Source organism: Delphinapterus leucas, chromosome 1 (assembly GCF_059928025.1).
Source record: "Delphinapterus leucas isolate spDelLeu-1000000601 "Yukka" chromosome 1, BTC_Dleu_Yukka2, whole genome shotgun sequence".
Lineage (NCBI taxonomy): Eukaryota > Metazoa > Chordata > Mammalia > Artiodactyla > Monodontidae > Delphinapterus > Delphinapterus leucas.
Window position 1 is genome coordinate 26422923 of NC_143129.1, and position 19915 is coordinate 26442837.

General features: G+C 36.5%; 1 protein-coding gene across 3 annotated transcripts in view; it reads right to left on the bottom strand.

The window, feature by feature from the left end:
• Positions 1 to 2504: 2504 nt before the first annotated feature.
• The window catches only part of TAF1A (TATA-box binding protein associated factor, RNA polymerase I subunit A), a 34347-nt gene continuing 16936 nt past the window's right edge, over positions 2505 to 19915 (bottom strand). For all 3 annotated transcript variants that reach the window (XM_022579266.3, XM_022579267.3, XM_022579268.2), the window contains 6 exons: positions 15960 to 16090; positions 15023 to 15181; positions 8497 to 8563; positions 7266 to 7389; positions 5596 to 5750; positions 2505 to 2882 (listed from right to left, as the gene is read on the bottom strand). In XM_022579266.3, the coding sequence (XP_022434974.1) occupies positions 2770 to 2882; positions 5596 to 5750; positions 7266 to 7389; positions 8497 to 8563; positions 15023 to 15181; positions 15960 to 16090 (749 nt within the window). In that variant the 3' untranslated portion in view covers positions 2505 to 2769. The remainder of the gene's footprint in view (positions 2883 to 5595; positions 5751 to 7265; positions 7390 to 8496; positions 8564 to 15022; positions 15182 to 15959; positions 16091 to 19915) is intronic.

The following is a 19915-nucleotide window of genomic DNA, read 5'->3' on the forward strand; positions in this document are numbered from 1 at the left end:
CTTGCATATAGTTTACTGATTTCTCTGGCATCTATCTGTGTTCTCTCACAGTCTGAAAATGAGCAGGCGCGTTTAAGCTTAGGGCAAGTATTAACAATTCTTCTCATTTGTATTATGTACTATAGTTTATGAAGTATTTTCTCACTTCATCTCATGTGATCTTCACAATAATTCTATTAGCTAAGCAGGGTAGATATGCCATTACCAATGTATAGACAAGTGGCTTAAGTCTGAGAGGTTTCATGAAACATTTAGGGTCATGCTTTAGGTGACCGCAAAAGATGGCAAGAAAGTTTAGGTGTTCTGAATTACATCCCAGATTTTTCTCATTCCATCATGATGTATAAAAGTATTTTTTTAAAGAGAAAGTACACGAACTTCCCTGGTAGTCCAGTGGGTAAGACTCTGCACTCCCAATGCAGGCAGCCCAGGTTCGATCCCTGGTTGGGGAACTAGATCCTACATGCATGCCGCAACTAAGAGTCCACATGCCACAACTAAGAAGCCCGCATATGGCAACTAAAGATCCTGCATGCTGCAACTAAGACCCAGCACAACCAAAATAAATAAATATTAAAATAAAAATAAAAAAAGAAAGTACAGCAATCAATTTTACTTGTCTCCATTCTGTAGGTAAAGAAACAATGAAAGCATATGATAAACCCAGGATTCAAACCTAACAGTCCCCTGAGGCCCTACCCTTGGCAGAAATTCACCAAGATTATTACTGCCTATGGGACAGGTGCACTCAGTCCATAGCTTTCATAAATTTTCATTCAGTTCTACTCAATATTTAATAAGCCAGAAATTCTGTTAGGTGTTGGTGATATGGAGATTATTAAGGCTAGGTAATATACTACTGAGAAAGACAGATGTACAAAGACCATTAAACAATGTGGTGATTTCACAGAGTCTGTATGGGGAGGGATCAGTGAGGACACAGAGAGGGAACCTTGCATGCCCAGGAGAAAGGATGGGTGATGGATCCCCTCTATTCTTTTTCCTGCTCCCTAGCTCAGGGCGCTACAGGTTATAAACATGACTAAACTGGAAGGCAGTACACATAGCACAGAGTGTGACCTTTGGAATCACACTCATGGGTTATAGTCCTGGAGCCAGCACCTGCCAGCTGTGACCCTGGGCAAGTGACTTAATCTCTGAAGACACCACTTTCTTTCTTGTTAAGATAGGGATAATTCATAGGACTGCAGTGATGAGATGATGAAATGTAAAGCCCAAAGTGCTTGATAAATTTTAGCCATTATGACTCATGAAACTAGCTTTTAGTAGGCTTAAAAAAATTTCAGTTGCAAAAAATTTCACATTGTTCTTATTGCACAATTAGATACAAACATTTGATAACCATATCTACTCATTTCTCCTTCATTCTCACCTCCATCCTGCTAGGGACCATGAGAATTCATAAATCCTATTTTAGGGTTTTTGACTATAGGTTTCAGGGAGTAGATGCCCTGACGATCTTGGCTTAGGCTTTGAGATTCTGTCCACATCCTCTGGGAATTTCACCCTTATAGTGTTGATCTTATACGGAACTCCTTTACCACCCAAGCATGGACTCTCAGTGGTGAAGCCGACCCTATTCATTGGTAGTTTTCACTTGCTTTACTTTGGTTCTGTGGGGCACCTACTTGTTTCACACAAATATTATAAAGTTGGGTAGTTATTTGTTGATAGTCATTTATTTACGAAGTATAAAATATCGAATTATTGACAAAGCATAATTTGTCCCCTAATTTTCTGACAGATGGTTTGAAATTGGTAGGAATATAAGCCAATGGGGAAAACGTGTGGTTTGCCACCTTAATATCGGACTTGCTCTGAAGTTAGGGAGCCTTCATGGAACTCAAATACTAGTTATCTGAACAGTAAATGTATATGAGCCAAGACAGTTTTCAAGAAGCACTTACTCCACCAGTTACCACAACATATTAGAAAGCTCAGCTGATATTCCAGGAAAGTTGTTCTTGGCTTCTGAGCAAAGCTTTCCAATGGTCTGTATGACCCTGGGACACTATTTCTCCACTGTCCAGCTACCTACTGCTGCATTCTGGTTTCCAAGAGAAAGGAGAGGGACACAGTAGTTCTAGAACATGTCTTAGATTGCTGTGCAAGGCAAACAAACAAAGCTAGAATCCTTTAAAGTTAGGCCAGTGCCAGCTAAAAGCAACCAGGCCCCTCCTACCCTCTCTGACCCAAATGAGTCCTCCAGAGTCAAAGGTAGCTCTCTACCAGAGGTCACTTAACCCCACACTGCCATGTCTTACTACCAAAAGAGAAAGAGGAGGAGTTCTTTTCTAAATCCTTCTGTTTCCTCAACAGAACTCATCACCAATATGTTCTTCATGGTGGTAAACCTAACATAGATCATTTGCATCTAAAAGAATACACACGTTCATTTAACAGTCCCACAAGTTATATTTCATTACACAATTATCAGAGGCAAATTATCTGCAAACAGCAATAACTGCTGTAGAGCTATATGCTCTGATTAAACAAATATATTTTTATTTGAAGATTATTCCTTAATAAATGTTACATTTAACAGTACAAAAAAAAGGAAAAATATATTTACAAAGAGCAAAGGTAATGAGACTGTTTCTTCAGCTATAACCGATAGTAAGAGAAAATATAACTTTTTCATAGCCAAATAAGCTACCTTCTTAAAATATCAAATAAATAAATACATTTAAAGCTATCAACAGAGTTACTACTCTGTAGCTACTAATCTGAAGTAACTAAAATTCAGTATCAGAGTCCTGGATTTACAATGCTGTATTTTTTCACTGATTTCTTCATCTGCTTAATTTTCTTCTTTAAGACTTGATGATCTTGTTTTGAAATATTCCGAAAATATCTACAACCTAAGAAACAAAACAAGGCAAAATAAAAAGTTTTAATACTTATCATCAAATTCTTCAAGTATATTTCTACATTTTAAAAATTTCGCTTCAACTCTGGCATACTGATGATTCTAAAAGTAGAAGGATTTGTATTATCTACACCAATATGTCTAAGCCCGTTCTCAGAGCTGTCACTAATGAAATGTACTGCTTCCTACATACAAAAATATTTCTGATGCATCATAATTAAAGCATATACTTTAGCTTGTTTTCTACCTTCCCTCCTAAACCTTAGTTAAGGTGATATGCATATTATATATATTCATATATTAAATGAGCCTCCTCCAGAAGCAAACCACTAGAGCTTCCTTCTCAATGATAAGTTGGTAAAAGAGCCAAAGATGCATTTATGACAATAAGGAAGTTCTCTGTAGAAAACCCTGATGTGAAGAATTAGAATAAACAAATCATAGGTTAGAAGAAATCAAAAATTTAATCTAGTCATTCCTGCCATCTAGCAGGCAGCTGGATGGTGATCATGCAGATATGCCAAAGGTGCCAAAGGTGCTCATCAGAAGTTCTACCTGCTTTTCACAGTCTTACAATGCTAAGAGGGTCACAAGTATTTCAGAGACATGAATCAAATTCCTGTAATAAAAATGTAAACTGGATATTATAAGAGATTTTCTCTATTTAATAAATGAGACCATAAAAAACATAGGAAAAATTAATTTTATTACAGTCTCAGTTTGCATTTATTCATATTCTCTGGGAACTTGCTAGAATATATATTGTACCTAGAGTAACAATTTTTTTTTTTTTTTTTTTTTTTTTGCGGTACACGGGCCTCTCACTGTTGCGGCCTCTCCCACTGCGGAGCACAGGCTCCGGACGCGCAGGCTCAGTGGCCATGGCTCACGGGCGCAGCTGCTCTGCGGCATGTGGGATCCTCCCGGACCGGGGCACGAACCCATGTCCCCTGCATCGGCAAGCGGACTCTCAACCACTGCGTCACCAGGGAAGCCCTAGAGCAACAATTTTATTATCCCTGAAAATAGTAAGGTGAGAACTGCTAATATTTTATTAGCTGGGAAGCAGTGGCGTGTGTGGTGTTATATAATAATTTGTGTTTCTAAACACATCTACCACCTTTAGCAAAAACAAAATACTTTGTACACAGATTTCTGCTTCAGTCTAGAATACAGAAAACTGGAAAAAACTCTGCTACCAATCTAACACAGAGAAAAAGCCAAATAAACTACAATTCCTAACTTCAAGCCCACCAAGCTAAAGTCACAGGGCAGCCAAGCAGCCTGAACTGTTGGGAGGGAAGGCCCCTCCAAGGAGAAATGGGCCTGGTTCACCTTGAGCAGAGCATGGGAGGAAGGGCAGCCACCGTACCCTACTCCAAGCCCAAAGCAAAGGGAGGCCACGACTAAAATTCGAATCCCAGGATGTACTGAGGGTAACCAGATCAAGAACAAAACCCAGCACAACCCCTAATAGACTGACTCAACCCCCATACTAACACCCTGAAAGAAGAAAAGGTGAGCCCATTCTCAGACATTTTATGCCTGATATTCGCAGGATACCTCAGAATGTATAAAGCACTTTGATGTGATGTTTGTGTGATGCTTAACAATCCTGTAAGCAAATAGGGCAGCTGTTACACTGCCCATCTCACACAGAAGGATCCCAAAGGTTAACTGCTTGACCTAAGTGACATGGCAAGTAAGGGACAGAATTGGAAGTTAACCCAGGTCTCCAGACCCCACTCAAACACAGGTACCTTTTGATATCTGTACCAGGAACCTCTACACTCATAAAGTAGAAAGTCACAGTCCAAATCACATTTGTTTCTTGTCATCAGTACATCAGAGAGAAATTTTTAAAACTACTTTCGTGTTTGCTAATCCCTTTCCTCCCATAAAATCAGTATTTTACTAATCTAAGTAACCATCTGAAACATTAACTGAGAATACTAATTCCAAATCAATACAAATTATATCTAAACCAACCTGAAGAATCTCTTTAGGATACTTTAAACTCCCTGGCCACACAGTGCTTACTCATGGCCACTGCAAGGTCACTTTCTTCACCTCTGGACATGTTCTGTGGCAGTCTCATTTCAGTACTGGCTACCTTTCTATATTTCAGTGGTACAAAGCAGGTAAGAGTTTTAACAGCCAAGATATTCCCCAAAGAAAAGACCAATTTCCCTTTCTTTTAAGAGGACTTTTAAGTAAGTTAATAGGAGGTATTTTTTTTTTCTTTTCTGAAGGGAAGAAAATGTCTCATCCTTACAGCAACAGGTAAGTAAATATAAATAACATAAAGCTGTCATAAAAAAATGAGGTCAATAAAGAATATTTTTCTATGTCTAATATAGTAGATAATCTCAGTAAACTTTCTCTACAGCACAGCCAAATGGTCATTTGCTGTGAAAACGGTGCATCCTTTATCTTAATGGCCCCTAAAGATACTCAAGTTAGAGCATAAAAACCAATGACGATCAACAATATGAAATCACTGTTTCTAATCCATGGAAATTCCCTACAAGCAGATCACCTGGCCCGAATTCAGTATTCATTTTTCCACTCAGCAGTTATTTTTCCAGCATCTAATACCCTTAGATACTGTTTAGGTAAACTCTAATATGAATGAATGGTCACACTTTGCAATTTCAAAATCACCTGAAAGCTATGGCTAGATAAAAAGAAAACAAAACATGTACCTTTTCCTAACAATAACCCAGCTACCAAAGCTTTCTCACAAGCCAAAGCTTTATCTTCCTTCCAATCACTTTTTGCCAGAAAGTAACTGAAGTGAAAGCTTGGCCACCAGTTTTTCCTGGAGTTCCACTCTTCTTGAACCCAGGCAAGATGACTCCTGGAAAAGAAAAGTGTCAAAAGGGAAGGTCAGTGATGGAGACAGACCTATAGTGTCAGAATCTGAACTTAAGTAGGGTCTGTGGAAAGATGACAAGGAAGATGTTTCCAAACTAGCTTCCAAGTATGGCCATGGCATAGCACACGCATGAAAGCAAATCCTTTTTCGTCCTCTTTGATCTCCACGTCCCATTTTCCATTTAATGAAAGAGCCAGTTCAGTACAGCACAGCAGTTAACAGCATAGACTCTCAGGTCAAAATCTCAGATTCAAATCCCAGATCTTCCATCTACTATCTATGTGATCTTCAGCACGTTGCTTAATCTTTCTGAGCCTCAATTTCCTTGAGGATATTAATGGTGCCCATCTCGTAGCACTGTTATTAGGATTAAACTGGTCCATAGTATAGCAAGTGTCATATAAAGCTCTTTGCATGCTGTCTGGTACAAAGTACATTTTCAACAAATGTTAGCTATTGTTATTTATTTCTTAAAAGTTACTTTAAAACCTTACTTTAAAATTATATGCTACAAAGAATTACTATCCAAATTGAGATGGCATTATTATACAAACACAGGAACACATAGGTTTGACAGTTGAACCCAGGCAGTGCTAAGTATTCCTCAATAATTTAATAGAGCAAAGACTTATTTAGTACCTATTTGCCCCTGTGGCAAAACTTCTAGAGGTTTAAAAAGTGAGCAGCACATTTCTCTGCCTTCAAGAACCTTGGGGTTAGTAAGGGTTTATACAGTGCTTTAGATTTGGAAAGTGGTTTACAGGGAGTACATCAACATATCACACCAAAAATACTTCCTAATCAAGACTGTTCTAAGGTCAAGTCAGGTCTGAAGCCTGAAGCAAGTTCCCACTGATAATGAATTTCCTAAGCAACTAAAATGGATATAATAAATCAATGAAATTTAATTTTTGTGATATCCTTTATTCTCTCACACACAAGGTAAATGACAAGGGCCACTCCTTTTCTCTTACTCAAAATGTGGCACTGATGATTATTTTGATCAGAGGGATAGCTTTAGATACCCAGCTCACAAGGGACTTAATAAATATTTGCTGAATGAACAACCGTGACGATTTTATGAGGTCCTAAAAAAACCCACTGAAAATGACTGAGAACTGTTGGGAGAAAAGCTGCTTCCCATGTGATCTTACAAGTTGATGACACAAATCACAAACAGCTTTACAAAGAATCTAGGGAAGAGTGGAGGTGACCCCCTCTGGTCCCTATTTCCAATTAGAAAGCACAAACTTAGCTCTTAGCAGAGTAGTGGTAAGGGCTATTACCCATTTTGATAGCACAAAGAATCTGGATAGAATTTTTGTATGTTTTACTTGTGACTTCCTATTTCCTGTTCTTCTGACGTACTCAGAAGAAAACAGCTGAAGACACAGTTCAAGAAATCCAAAAACATAAACAAAGAACTTTATTAGCTAAAATATTATAAAACATTATTTATGCTGATCCAGTAATAAACACTGTATGTTTCTTACTTACCCCATTAAAGTCTGTCTGAGATATTTTGCCAAATATTTCCAAGCAGTTATATTTTTAGTGCATCCAGCAAAATCTAAGACTCCAAATAATACCTCCAACCCCAGTTTATGGTGTTCTTCGTTTTCTGCAATGGTCACAACAGTTAGAGTTTACAGAAAGCACTGACGAGCACAAAGCTAAAAGATTATATTCCACTGATAAAGTATCACTGAATCATAAGCCTTCTAGTTTAACAGTTTAAAACAATTCATTATGATCATACTCTCCTGTGATGAATCTGAAGAATTTGATAATTTAGTCCACATTAATGAAGGCAGGGTGGTGAGTCTGACCTCTATATGGGTTTATACTACTGAGAACATTACTTAAGGTACCGGCCCTATTTGGGCATTTTATATATGTTCTCTTCTATTAGGAGAAGAACCGAGGTAGTCCCAGTACCTACTGGACTTAGCAAGTGGATTTCCTATGAAGAATTATGTTCTTTTCTATACTGAGGTGAATCCCAGTAAAGATTAAAATGAGCTGAACCATATAAATTGAAGCCGTTTTTCTTTTGCAACCACTGCCTGAATTCTATAGCAGAGGTCAGCACACTTTTTCTGTAAAGGGCCAGACGCTATTTAAGTTTTGCAAGCCTTACAGCCTGTCATAACTACTCAACACTACTGTCATAGGGCAAAAGCAGCCATAGACTGCTTTTATATTTTTGTATATAAATAAATGGACATGGCTGTGCTCCAACAGAACTTGATTTATGGAAACAGGCAAGAGGGGACTTCCCTGGTGGTGCAGTGATTAAGAATTCGCCTGCCAATGCAGGGGACACAGGTTCTACCCCTGTTCCAGGAAGATCACACATGCCACGGAGCAACTAAACCCATGCACCACAACTACTGAGCCTGCGCTCTAGAGCCCGCAAGCCACAACTACTGAAGCCTGTGCGCCTAGAGCCCGTGCTCCGCAACAAGAGGAGCCACCGCGATGAGAAGCCCACGCACTGCAACCAAGAGTAGTCCCCACTTGCCATAACTAGAGAAGGCCCGGGTGCAGCAACGAAGACCCAATGCATAAAGAAAGAAAGAAAAGAAATGAAGGAAGGAAGGAAGAAAGAAAGAAATATTAAAAAAAAAACAAAACAGGCAAGAGGTGGTTCTGGCGCATAGCCACAGTCTGCTGAGCCCCAGTCTACAGCTTGTCTGCACAAAGAGACTTAAAACAAACTACTTACCTGATTTTCTCAGTAATCTATGGAATTCTAACATCAGTTTATGAGATGGCACAATCTGATACAAAATCTGGAAGAAAGGATAATCTTGTAATTTTTACACATTCGAAAGGCGTTTCTCTAATTTCAGCTTACTTTCAAATAAAGTTCTTACTACCTAATATGCCCTTGGTAAAGGAATCAAGGATTTAAAAGATACTTTGCTTTTTTTTTTTTCTTGCGGTACGCGGGCCTCTCACTGTTGTGGCCTCTCCCGTTGTGGAGCACAGGCTCCGGACGCACAGGCTCAGCGGCCATGGCTCACGGGCCCAGCCGCTCCGCGGCATGTGAGATCTTCCCGGACCGGGGCACGCACCCGTGTCCCCTGCATCGGCAGGCAGACTCTCAACCACTGCGCCACCAGGGAAGCCCGAAAGATCCTTTGCTTTTATCCAGTTCAATTCTGGTATAGAAAGGTGTTCTACGTAAAGCTATTTAAAAAAAAAATCCCTCCTAATAACAAGATAGTTGGTTGGGAGGGTGGGGGGATGTGGATAGACGGAGACATTTTATTTTCTCTATACTTATACTGTTTACCACACTTAACCACTTAATTTCTTTTCAGTAGCCAGGACTGAGGAAAAAAAATAAAAAGAGAATCAATATCACATAGGAAAGATATTTAATATTTATTGATCACAAAAGGTCACAGAATATACAAAACAAAACCCAAAAAAGGCAAGGCTAGTTATTTTGGAAGATTGTATTCAGGAACACAGTACATTAAGAGTATTCAAGTCAATATTTTTACAATCTTTTTACACAATAGGGACAAGATAAAGGTTTTTCTTTCTAAAAATAGGATGGACAATTTTTATGAATATGCAAAAAATAGGATTGAAAGTATATTTCTCACTTAAACACATTTAATAGTAGAGATGAATTTATTCTGTCTGCTGCTGAGGTAATTTAACCTTACACTGAAATAATTTCCCACAAAATGAAAAGTAAATTTGTTAATTTCTCTTAATAGTTTTTAAATTAAGAGATCAATCAACATGATCAATATACCAATATCAGAGAGTATTATTAAAACTCAGTTTTTACAAAATCACATTTTCTTTTTTGATTTAGGGAATTCTGTATATGGTTCAATTCATTTATTGAAATACAACATATGTACTAGAAAGGTACACAAATCATGAGTGTGCCATTCAATAAACTTTCACAAGTTATACACACTCACATAATCAGCACCCAGATCAAAAGATAGAACACTATCAGAACTCTGGAAGTCTTTCATCCGTTTTGTAAAATTCTTAGCCATTGACTCATTAAATATTGTCTTTGCCTGTTTGTTTGCCTTTGAACCCCGTTCTCTCTCCTTTCCCTTGGCTCCAATTACAAGTAGTTCAGACCTTTCACCAAGTCCTTTGTACACTCTTTTCTGCACTTTTTATCCTTTTTGCTCTACCTTCTTTAGCCTGATTTTCTACACAGTTCATTAATTCTCTCTTCTGCTATGTTCAATCTATTTAAACCCATTTATTGAGTTAATTTCAAATACTGTATTTTTCAAAAGGAAAACCAGAATTTCTCTAAATCTATCTTGTCTTGAAGATAAGTGTTGAATACAGTTATTTTCTATTCCATTTTTTAAAGTCTTTTCAGAACACCATTAATGAAAGACAACCTCAGTGAAGTTCAGCATCTTGCTTTTGTTGTATTAAAGCATCTTGCTTTTGTTGTATTCCTTAGTATTTTCTTGCACAAATGGGTAAAGAGAAATCTTGAAGAGTAAAATTAAAATAGCAACTTTAAAAGTATATTACGCAGTTTGCAAGTAAGACTGTGGTACTGATATTTAGACGTATAAATCAATGGAACAGAATTCAGTGTCCAGAAATAAACCATATATATCCATGATCAATTGATTTTGACAATGGTGCCAAGACAATTCAATGGGAGTAAGAAAATTCCTTTCAACAAACAGTGCTGGGACAACTGGATATCCACATGGCAAAAGAATGAAACTAGACCACTACATCACACCACATACAAAAATTAACTCAAAATGGATCAAAGACCTAAAGGTAAAAACTAAAATTATAAAACTGTGAAGAAAATCTAGGTGTAAATATGTGTTACCTTAGATTAGGCAATAGTTTCGTAGATATGACACAACTAAAGCACAAGCAACCAAAGGAAGAACAGTAAATTGGACTTTATCAAAATGAATCATTTTTGTGCTTCAAAGAACACTATCAAGGGAACTCCCTGGTGGTCCAGTGGTTAGGACTCGGCACTTTCACTGCCGAGGGCCTGGGTTCAATCCCTCGTGGGGGAACTAAAATCCCGCAAGCCGCACCACTCAGCCAAAAAAAACCCATTATGAAAAAAGATAAAGATAACCCACAAAAAGGGAGAAAACAGAAAATAGCTGCAGATCATATACCTGATAAGGGTCTAGTACCCAGAATATATATAAAGAATTCTTACATGTCAACAACAAAAAGATAAGCAACCCAATTAAAAAATGTGCAAAGGAATATTTCTCCAAAGAACATAAACGAATCGCCCATTAGCACATGAAAAGTTGGTCAACATCATTAGTCATTAGGGAAATGCAAATCAAAACCACAATAAGATACTACTTCCCATCTACTAGGATGGCCATAATAATAATAATACAGTGACAAATATGAGCGAGGGTGTGGAGTAATCAGAACCCTCATACACTGCTGGGGAGAACGTAAAGTTGTGCAGCTCCTTGGCAAAACAGCTTGGCAATTCCTCACAAAGTGAAACATAAAGTTAGCATATTCTGGTGATTCAGCTTCAAGGTATGTATACCCAAGAGAACTGAAAACGTATGTCCCACAAAAAGTTTTACACAAAAGTTCACAGAAGTATTATTCGTAATAGCTGAAAAGTAAAAACAACCCAAATGTCTATCAATTGGTTAATGGATAAACAAATGTTGTATATTCATACAGTGGAATAATATTGAGATATAAAAAGGAATGAAGTACTGACACATGCTACAACATGGATGAACTTAAAAATATGCTAAGTGAAAGAAACCATTCACAAAAGGCCACATATTGTATGACTCCATTTATATGAAATGTCCAGAATAGACAAATCTATAGAGACAGAAAATAGATTAGTGGTTACCTAGGGTTTGGGTGGAGAGGGTAGGTGTGGGCTAATGGGCACAGTGTTTCTTTGGGGGGGGGGTCATTAAATGTTCTATAATAGATTATGATAATGGTTGCACAACACTGTACATATACTAAAAAAATTGGGTTGTGCATTTAAAACAGTGAATTTTATGTTATGTAAATTCTATCTCAAAAAAGCTGTTAAGAAAATGTAAAGTGCCTTGAATCAAGAATAAACCAGATTTTCTTTAAAAACATTTTTTTAAGTATTATGCAGTAAAACAAAGCCTGTTGAAAACTTTATAAAATGTACAGTTTCCACATCTGAAGGTTTGATAATGTCAATTTTGATGACTATACAAGTACAGATTAGAGCTAATTGGCTTTTTAAAAGGAAGACTGGTAGAAAAGGATTTTTCTCAGTCATTTGTACAGGCTGAAAAGGACCTTTCTTTTTCCTCTAAAATATGATTAGAAACTGACCATGAAATATATAAAGAACTCCTAAATTCAATAACAAAAAACTGAAACACCTAGTTCAAAAAAGGGATGTAAACAGACATTTCTCCAAAGAAGGTACACAAATAACCACTAAGCACATGAAAAGATGCTCAACATCACTACCCTCAGGAAAATGCAAATCAAAATAAAAATGAGATACCGCTTCGTACACCTCAGGAGATCTATTATCACCTTCTTAAAAAAGAAAAGTAACAAAGTGTTGGTGAGGATGTGGAGAAATTTAAACCCTCATGCACTGCTGGTGGGAATGTAAAATGGTACAGCTGCTATGGAGACAGCTTGATGGTTCCTCAAAAGGTTAAACAAAGAAGTATCATATGATCCAGCAATTCTACTCCTAGGTATATACTTAAAATAACTGAAAGCAGGGACTCAGACACATACTGTACACCAATGCTCATAGTCGAGTTATCCACAAGAGCCAAAAACTGAAAACAACCCAAATGTCTACCAAGAGATGAATGGATAAATAAAATGTGGAATATATTTGTATAATATATATATAATATTCTATTATATATATATATATATATAATGGAATATTATTCAGGCTTTAAAAGGAAGGAAATTCTGATACATGTTATAACATGGATGAATCTTGATAACATTATGAAATAAGCAAGACATAAAAGGACAAATACTGTATGATTCCACTTAGATGAGGTTCCTAGAACGAGCAAATTTATAAAGAGACAGAAAGTAGAATAGAGGTTGCTGTATGCCTGAAACTAACACAGTATTGTAAATCGATTATACTTCAATATATTTTTTAAAAAAAAGTAGAATAGAGGTTACTAGGGGTTGGGGGAGCCTACTGTTTAATGGATACAGAGTTTCTGTTTGTGATGATGAAAAAGTTCAGGAAGTAGACAGTGGTGATGGTTGCACAAAATTGTGCATGTACTTAATGGTAATGCCATTAAAATGTGCACTTGAGGGACTTCCCTGGTGGTTCAGTGGTTCAGACTTCGAGCTTCCAATGCAGGGGGCACAGGTTCAATTCCTGATCAGGGAACTAAGATCCCAGATGCCACATAGCGCGGCCAGAAAAAAAGAAAAAATGTGCACTTGAAAATGGTTAAAATGGTAAATTTCATATTACATATATTTTACCACAATAAAAAAAAATTTTAAGGAATACCATATACAGTAACAATCCCAAACTTGAAAGACTTAGGGGTAAATTTAACAAAATATATACACTAAAAACTTCAAAACATTTCAGAGAGAAATAAAATACCTAAATTAATGGAGAGACATACCATGTTCACAGTTTGGAAATCTCAGTATTACTAAGATGTCTATTCCCTCAAAATTGATCTACAGATTCAAAATCCCAACAAGATATTTTTTGTAGCAACTGACAAACTGATTTTAAAATGTACATGAAAAGTCAAAAGAGCTAGAGAAGCTAAAAGCAATTTTGAAAAAGGACAAATTTGTATGACTTCCATGACATGATTCCAAGACTCGCTGTAAAGCTACCATAGTCAGGATGTGTGGTATTGGTATACGAACGGAAATACACATCACTAGAACACAATAGTCTATATGCATGGTCAATTGATTTTCAACCAAGTTACCAATGTAATTCAACAGGGAAAGGATAGTCTTTTCAACGACACTTACCTCACACTACACAAAAAAATCAGCTCAAAACCTGTCCCAGACCTAAACGTAAAACTGTAACACTTCTCGAAAAAAAAACACAGAAGAGAATCTTCATTATCCTGGAGTAGGCAAAGATTTCTTAGACAAAAAATACTAACTGTAAAAGAAAAATGAGTAAATTGTACTTAATCAAAATTAGAAATTTCTGCTCTTTGAAAGATACTGTAAAGAAAACAAAAGGCAAGCCACAGACTGGGAGAACATATTTACCATCCATATACCTGACAAAGGACTTGTACCCAGATTATATAAAAAAACTTCCAAATCAGTAAGACAAATAAGAGAAACTGAACTTTCATACTTTGATGGTGGGAATGTCAATGGTATAGTCTCCTCAGAAAACAGCTGGGCAGTTTCTTAAGTTAAACATATACCTTCCAGCAATTCCACTCTTAGGTAACTACCAAAGAAAAATGAAAATATATGTGCACACAAAAACTTGTACATGAATGTTCACAGTGGTATTCATAATAGCCAAAGAGTGAAAATAACCCAAATGTCCATCAAGAAGTGAATGTATAAAAATGGAATAATACTCAGCAGTAATAAGGAACAAATTACTGATACAATAATATGGATAAATCTCAAAAACATTCTACTGAGCAAGAAAATCGAGACCTAAAGAAAAAAAAAAAAGAGTACATACTGTCAGATTTCATTTATATGAAATTCTAGAAGAGATAAAACTAATCTATAGTGACAGAAAACAGATCAGTGACTGCCTGGGGCCAAGAGTACATGGGCGGCTTGGCTGCAAAGGGAAATGAGGGACTTTCTAGGGTGATGGAAATGTTCAATATCTTAATTATTATGGTGTTACATGGATGCATATATTTGTAAAAATGCATCCCAGTGTACATTTAAAATATCTGTTTTATTGTATGTAAGTTAAATTTCAATAAAGATGATTTCCTAAAAAAAAAAAGCAATGCAGAACTTTCCAACCAGGGTGACAAAACAGTTTCTGAAATATTGATCCTCTCCCCTCCGTCTCACTTGGGCAGAAGATGGGGGAATGGTAGTGATGGGGGGTCTGCCGGGAGGCTGCAGCCTCCTGTCTTTACCTCAGTGTGCCATACATACACTGTCATTTTCTCTGGATGTTACAACATGAAAGTTGGAAAGCAGTGACCTAAGAATGTCTTAAAGTAGATCCCCAACCCTGTTCAAACACTGGCATAAAAATTCTCTACCTTAAGCACACTTATCAGTTTCTCTCTTGGTGCCTTCTCTCTCTTTAAAAAGTTGTATAAGTAGATATGAGCATTTGGATTTGATGGGAACTTTTCATCATAGGCGTAATTGGTAAGAACCTCTCGGGCTCCATCTTGATCCCCATAGAATTCCAGCATCTATATAAAATAAGTCATGATATCTTAGCTAAATTCTGTAAGACAGCTATATGAAATATCATGTACAACTTGACTTTATTGATGAGCACAAAAAAAGTCATACAACTGAAAAACAGCATTTACTATATAGGGAACAATAGTGATGCCAGTTTTTGCTTCCACCAGCATATGTTACAACCTCCATAGAACACAGAAGATCATAAAAAAGGCCTACATGGTTTCCCATTTTTCCCTTATCGTATTTCGTTACTGAAAAATGCAGCAACTTCAACACAAGAAGTGTTCCTATGAGAAATAAAGTCTTCAAAGTAGGGCACATTAGGACCAAAAAAAGACCATACGAGGCAACTAACCTCAGTGCCCTACATAACTTTAGCCACAAAAGGAGTGCATAAGGATTTATAATTCCTTTCCTTTCATTCCTTCCAGTCCTGACACAGCAATTTCCAGATTCACTAGCATACGGTTTCAGAGATTATCTTCGGACAGCATAATTATCACTTTAGCACTAATGAAACTTTCAAAAAGCAAGGGACTTCAGCATCCATGGATACTGAGGGACTACTGTATTTGGCCATGACACATTATCCAATGGTGAAAATAAACACAGTAACGTTTACAGTATATTGGTAAAATAAACAAAACTTATTCAGACCAAAAAGAAGCATCATATTCTTTTAATTTTTAAACAATTTTTTCCATTAGTTCCTTTCTGATCAATAAAGGTTAAGCTTATAACAAAATGAAACTAATAAAACCTTATGAAAAGTTTACTTACCTCTACATAACTCTTCACAAAAGGGTCCCAAACTCCAGGAATTTGAATCAATGCACAAAGGTTTATAGATGTCTTCCAGCTGTGGTTGAGCATATTCTGGGACGCTGTGTTGTAAGCATAATCATCCTCATCTGTCCAAAGACAAAAGATTTTTTAAAGTATTCAGTACTGAGGACTTCTGCAGAATCAGTACTCGGTAAACCACCCACAAGGAAAGCTCAGACCCTGATGGCTTCACTAGTGAACTCTAACAATCACTTCAAGTATAGCACTGATTCATCACAAACTCTCCCCCTAAAAAAGGACAGAGAGAAAACACTTCGCAACTGATCTATGAGATCAGAATCACCCTGATACCAAAACCAGACAAAGACAACACAGGAAAATTACAGACCAATATCTCTTATAAGTATAGATGCAAAAATTCTCAACAAGATACTAGCAAACTGAATCTAGCAACACATAAAGTGGGATCTATTCCAGGAATGCAAGGTTGTTTAACATCTGAAATCAATTAATACAATATTCCAAATCAATAGAATAATGACAAAAACCTCATAACCATCTCAATTGTTCCAGAAAAAGCATTTGGCAAAATTCAATAACCTTTCATGATAGACACACTGAACATCTAGGAAAAGAAGCAAGTTCTTCAATCTGATAAAGGGCATCTTATGAAAAACCCACAACTAGTATCAGAATTGATGGTGAATGACTGCATGCAAGAGAGAATGTCCTCTCTTGCAACTTCTATTCAACATTATAATGGAGGTTCTAGGCAGGGCAATTCAACAAGAAAACAATACAAACAATGTCCAGATTGGAAAGGAAGAAGTAAAACTATCTCTACTTGCAGATGACATGATCTTGTACATGGAAAATCCTAAGAATACATTAAAAACTTATTATAACTAATAAATGAGTTGAAAGTTGCATAATATAAAATCAACGCACAACAGTCAATTGTATATCTATATACTTGCAATGAACAATCCAAAAACGAAATTAGGAAAATAATGCCATTTACAATAGCATCAAAAACGATAAACTACTTAGGTATGAATTTTACAAAAGAGACATAAAATTATAGTCTGAAGAGTAGTATTGTTCAAGGAAATTAAAGAAGACCTAAATAAATGTAAGACATCCTGTGTTCATGGGTTGGAAGATTTATTAAATTAATCTATAGCTTTAATGCAATTCTTATCAAAGTCCCAGCTGGCTTGTTTGCATAAATGACAAGCTGATCCTATAATCCATATGGAAATGCAAGGGACCAGGAATAGCCAAAACAATCTTTAAAAAGAAGAACAAATTTGGAGGATTCACACTGTGACCTCAAAAGTTACTATAAAGCTACAGTAATTAAGACTGTGATATGGGCATAAGTATGGATATATATAGATCAATGGAAGAAAATTTAGAGTCCACAAATAAAACTTCATATATGGGCAACTGATTTTTGATAAGGGTACCAAGACAATTCAGTGGGAAAATAATAGCCTTTTCAATAAATATGCTGGAACAACTGAATACCCACATGCAAGATAAATTTGAACCCCTACCTACCTCACGTGATATAAAAAAATTAACTCAAAATGAATTAGAAAACAACTGTAAAACTATATAACTCTCAGAAGAAAACATAAGTCTAAATCTTCGTGACCTTGGAGTAGGCAAAGGCTTCTTGGATTCGACAACAAAAGCACAAGCAACAAAAGAAAAAACAAACAACTTCATCAAAATTAAAACCTTTTGTGACTCAAAAAACACCTAAGAAAGTAAAAAAGATAACCCACAGAATAGAAAACAAACATTTCCAAATCCTACACCTATCTGAAAAGGGACTTGTACCTAGAATATATAAAGAACTCTTATAACTTAATAATAAAATAATAAGTAATTCAATTAAAATAGGAGAAAAGGATCTGAATGCAAATTTCTCCAAAGAAGATATACAAATGGCCCACAAGCACATGAAAAGATGCTCAACATTATTAGCCTCTAGGGAAATGCAAATCAAAACCACAAGATACTACTTCACACCCAGCAGGACAGCTATATCAAAGACAGATAATGGCAAGTGTTGGGAAGGACGTGGAGAAATTAGTACCCTCCTCATACACTGCTGGTAGGAATGAAAAATGGCACAGCTGCTTTGGAAAGAAAACAGTCCAGAGGTCCCTCAAAAGTTCACAGCAACATTATTCAAAATAGCCAAAAAGCAGAGAACAACCCAAATGTCCATCACCCGATAACGGATACATAAATGTGGTATATCTATACAATAGAATATTAATAAATGAAATAAATAAAAAGGAATGAAGTGCCATTACATGCTACAATGTGGGTGAACCTTTAAAAACATAAGGCTAAGTGAAAGAAGTCAGTAACAAAGTCAGTCCTACATATTTTAGGACTCCATTGTATGAACTGTCCAGAATAGATAGATCTCTAGAGGCAGAAAGTAGTTTAGTGGTTGCCTAGGACAGGAGGAACTGAGAAGAGTCGAGAGTTACTGCTAATGGCTACAGCATTTCTTTTTGGGGTGATAAAAGTGTTCTAAAATTGATTGTGGTAATGGATGCACAACTATGAATATTCCACAAACCACTGAATTTATACTTTAAGTGGGTGAATCATATTAAGAATCAGATCTCAATTCTTAATAAAGCTGTTCTTAAAAAAAACATGATTACCACACCCAATAAATTGGGTGACATGAAAACTCCGACAATAACAAATAATGAGGAGAAGACAGACAAAAGAAAGCCCAAATCAGACTACTAGTGGAATATAAATTGGTAACCACTTTGGAAAGAGTTCAGCCTATTATACAGTAAAGCTGAAGACACACATACTCTGTGACAACAATTCTACTCCTAGAAATACACACATATGTGTATCACTACACATGCCCAAGAATTTCAAAGCAGCATTAATTATAATAGCCCCAAACTATTAACAACCTAAATGGCCATCAATATATAGAAGGAATAAATAAACTGCATGAATATCATACAATGTATGGTTTTACAACAATAAAAATGAACAAACTAGAGCTAATTCAACTATATGAACACATGTTAAATGCTGAACAAAATATGCAAGGCCCCAAAAGAATATATACAGTGTGAATCGAAATATGACACTGAGATATAGGCAAAACTAAATTACAGATACATACTTGAGTGGTAAAAGTATTTAAAGAAAACAAGAGAGTAATTACCCTTAAAGTCAGGACAGTCTTCTTGAGACACTGGGAGGAGGTGTGATTAGGCACACATGGGGAACTTTTAGGGGGTCAGCAATGTTGTGATCCTTAATCTGGGTGTAGTTACATGGATGTTTGCTTTATAAGTATCCATTCTACCAGACATTTGTTTTACACACTGGTTCAGGATATATTTCACAATCTTAAAGGTTTAAAAAGAGAATCAGTCTTTTGAAAGCAACAGCTGATAGAAGCACAAAACACTTTTTGGTACCAGTGCCACTTTTTGGCCAAAAATGTAGCCCCCACCCCCAAACAGGGATTGGTATTCTCTTCCCAGTGGGTCAATTGAATAAATATCAATATGAACCTGGAAATGAAGTGGTAACAGGAAAGTAGGTATGAAATGGTATCCAAAAAAATGGTTAAGAAAGAAAGGCAGATCCCTGAGTAAGTACAAGTTAGGTATGGATTTACCATGGAAGGGGATTCCCAGCCACCAAGTACATCAAAGCCAACGAGCACAGGCCACAGCAGCAAGGAAAAATCCCAAACCAGCTCTGAGCATACATTCACATGTTCCATTCTTTTGAGTTGGTTATACAGAACTAGTCCTAACTTTTTTTTCTCATTAAACAGACACATGAGGTTAAAGACAATCTAAAGAGCGCCACATATTATCCCATCTTTATCTCTTGTTGCTACAGAAGACTGTCAGCTGCAGAAGGTACTGAATTATCTA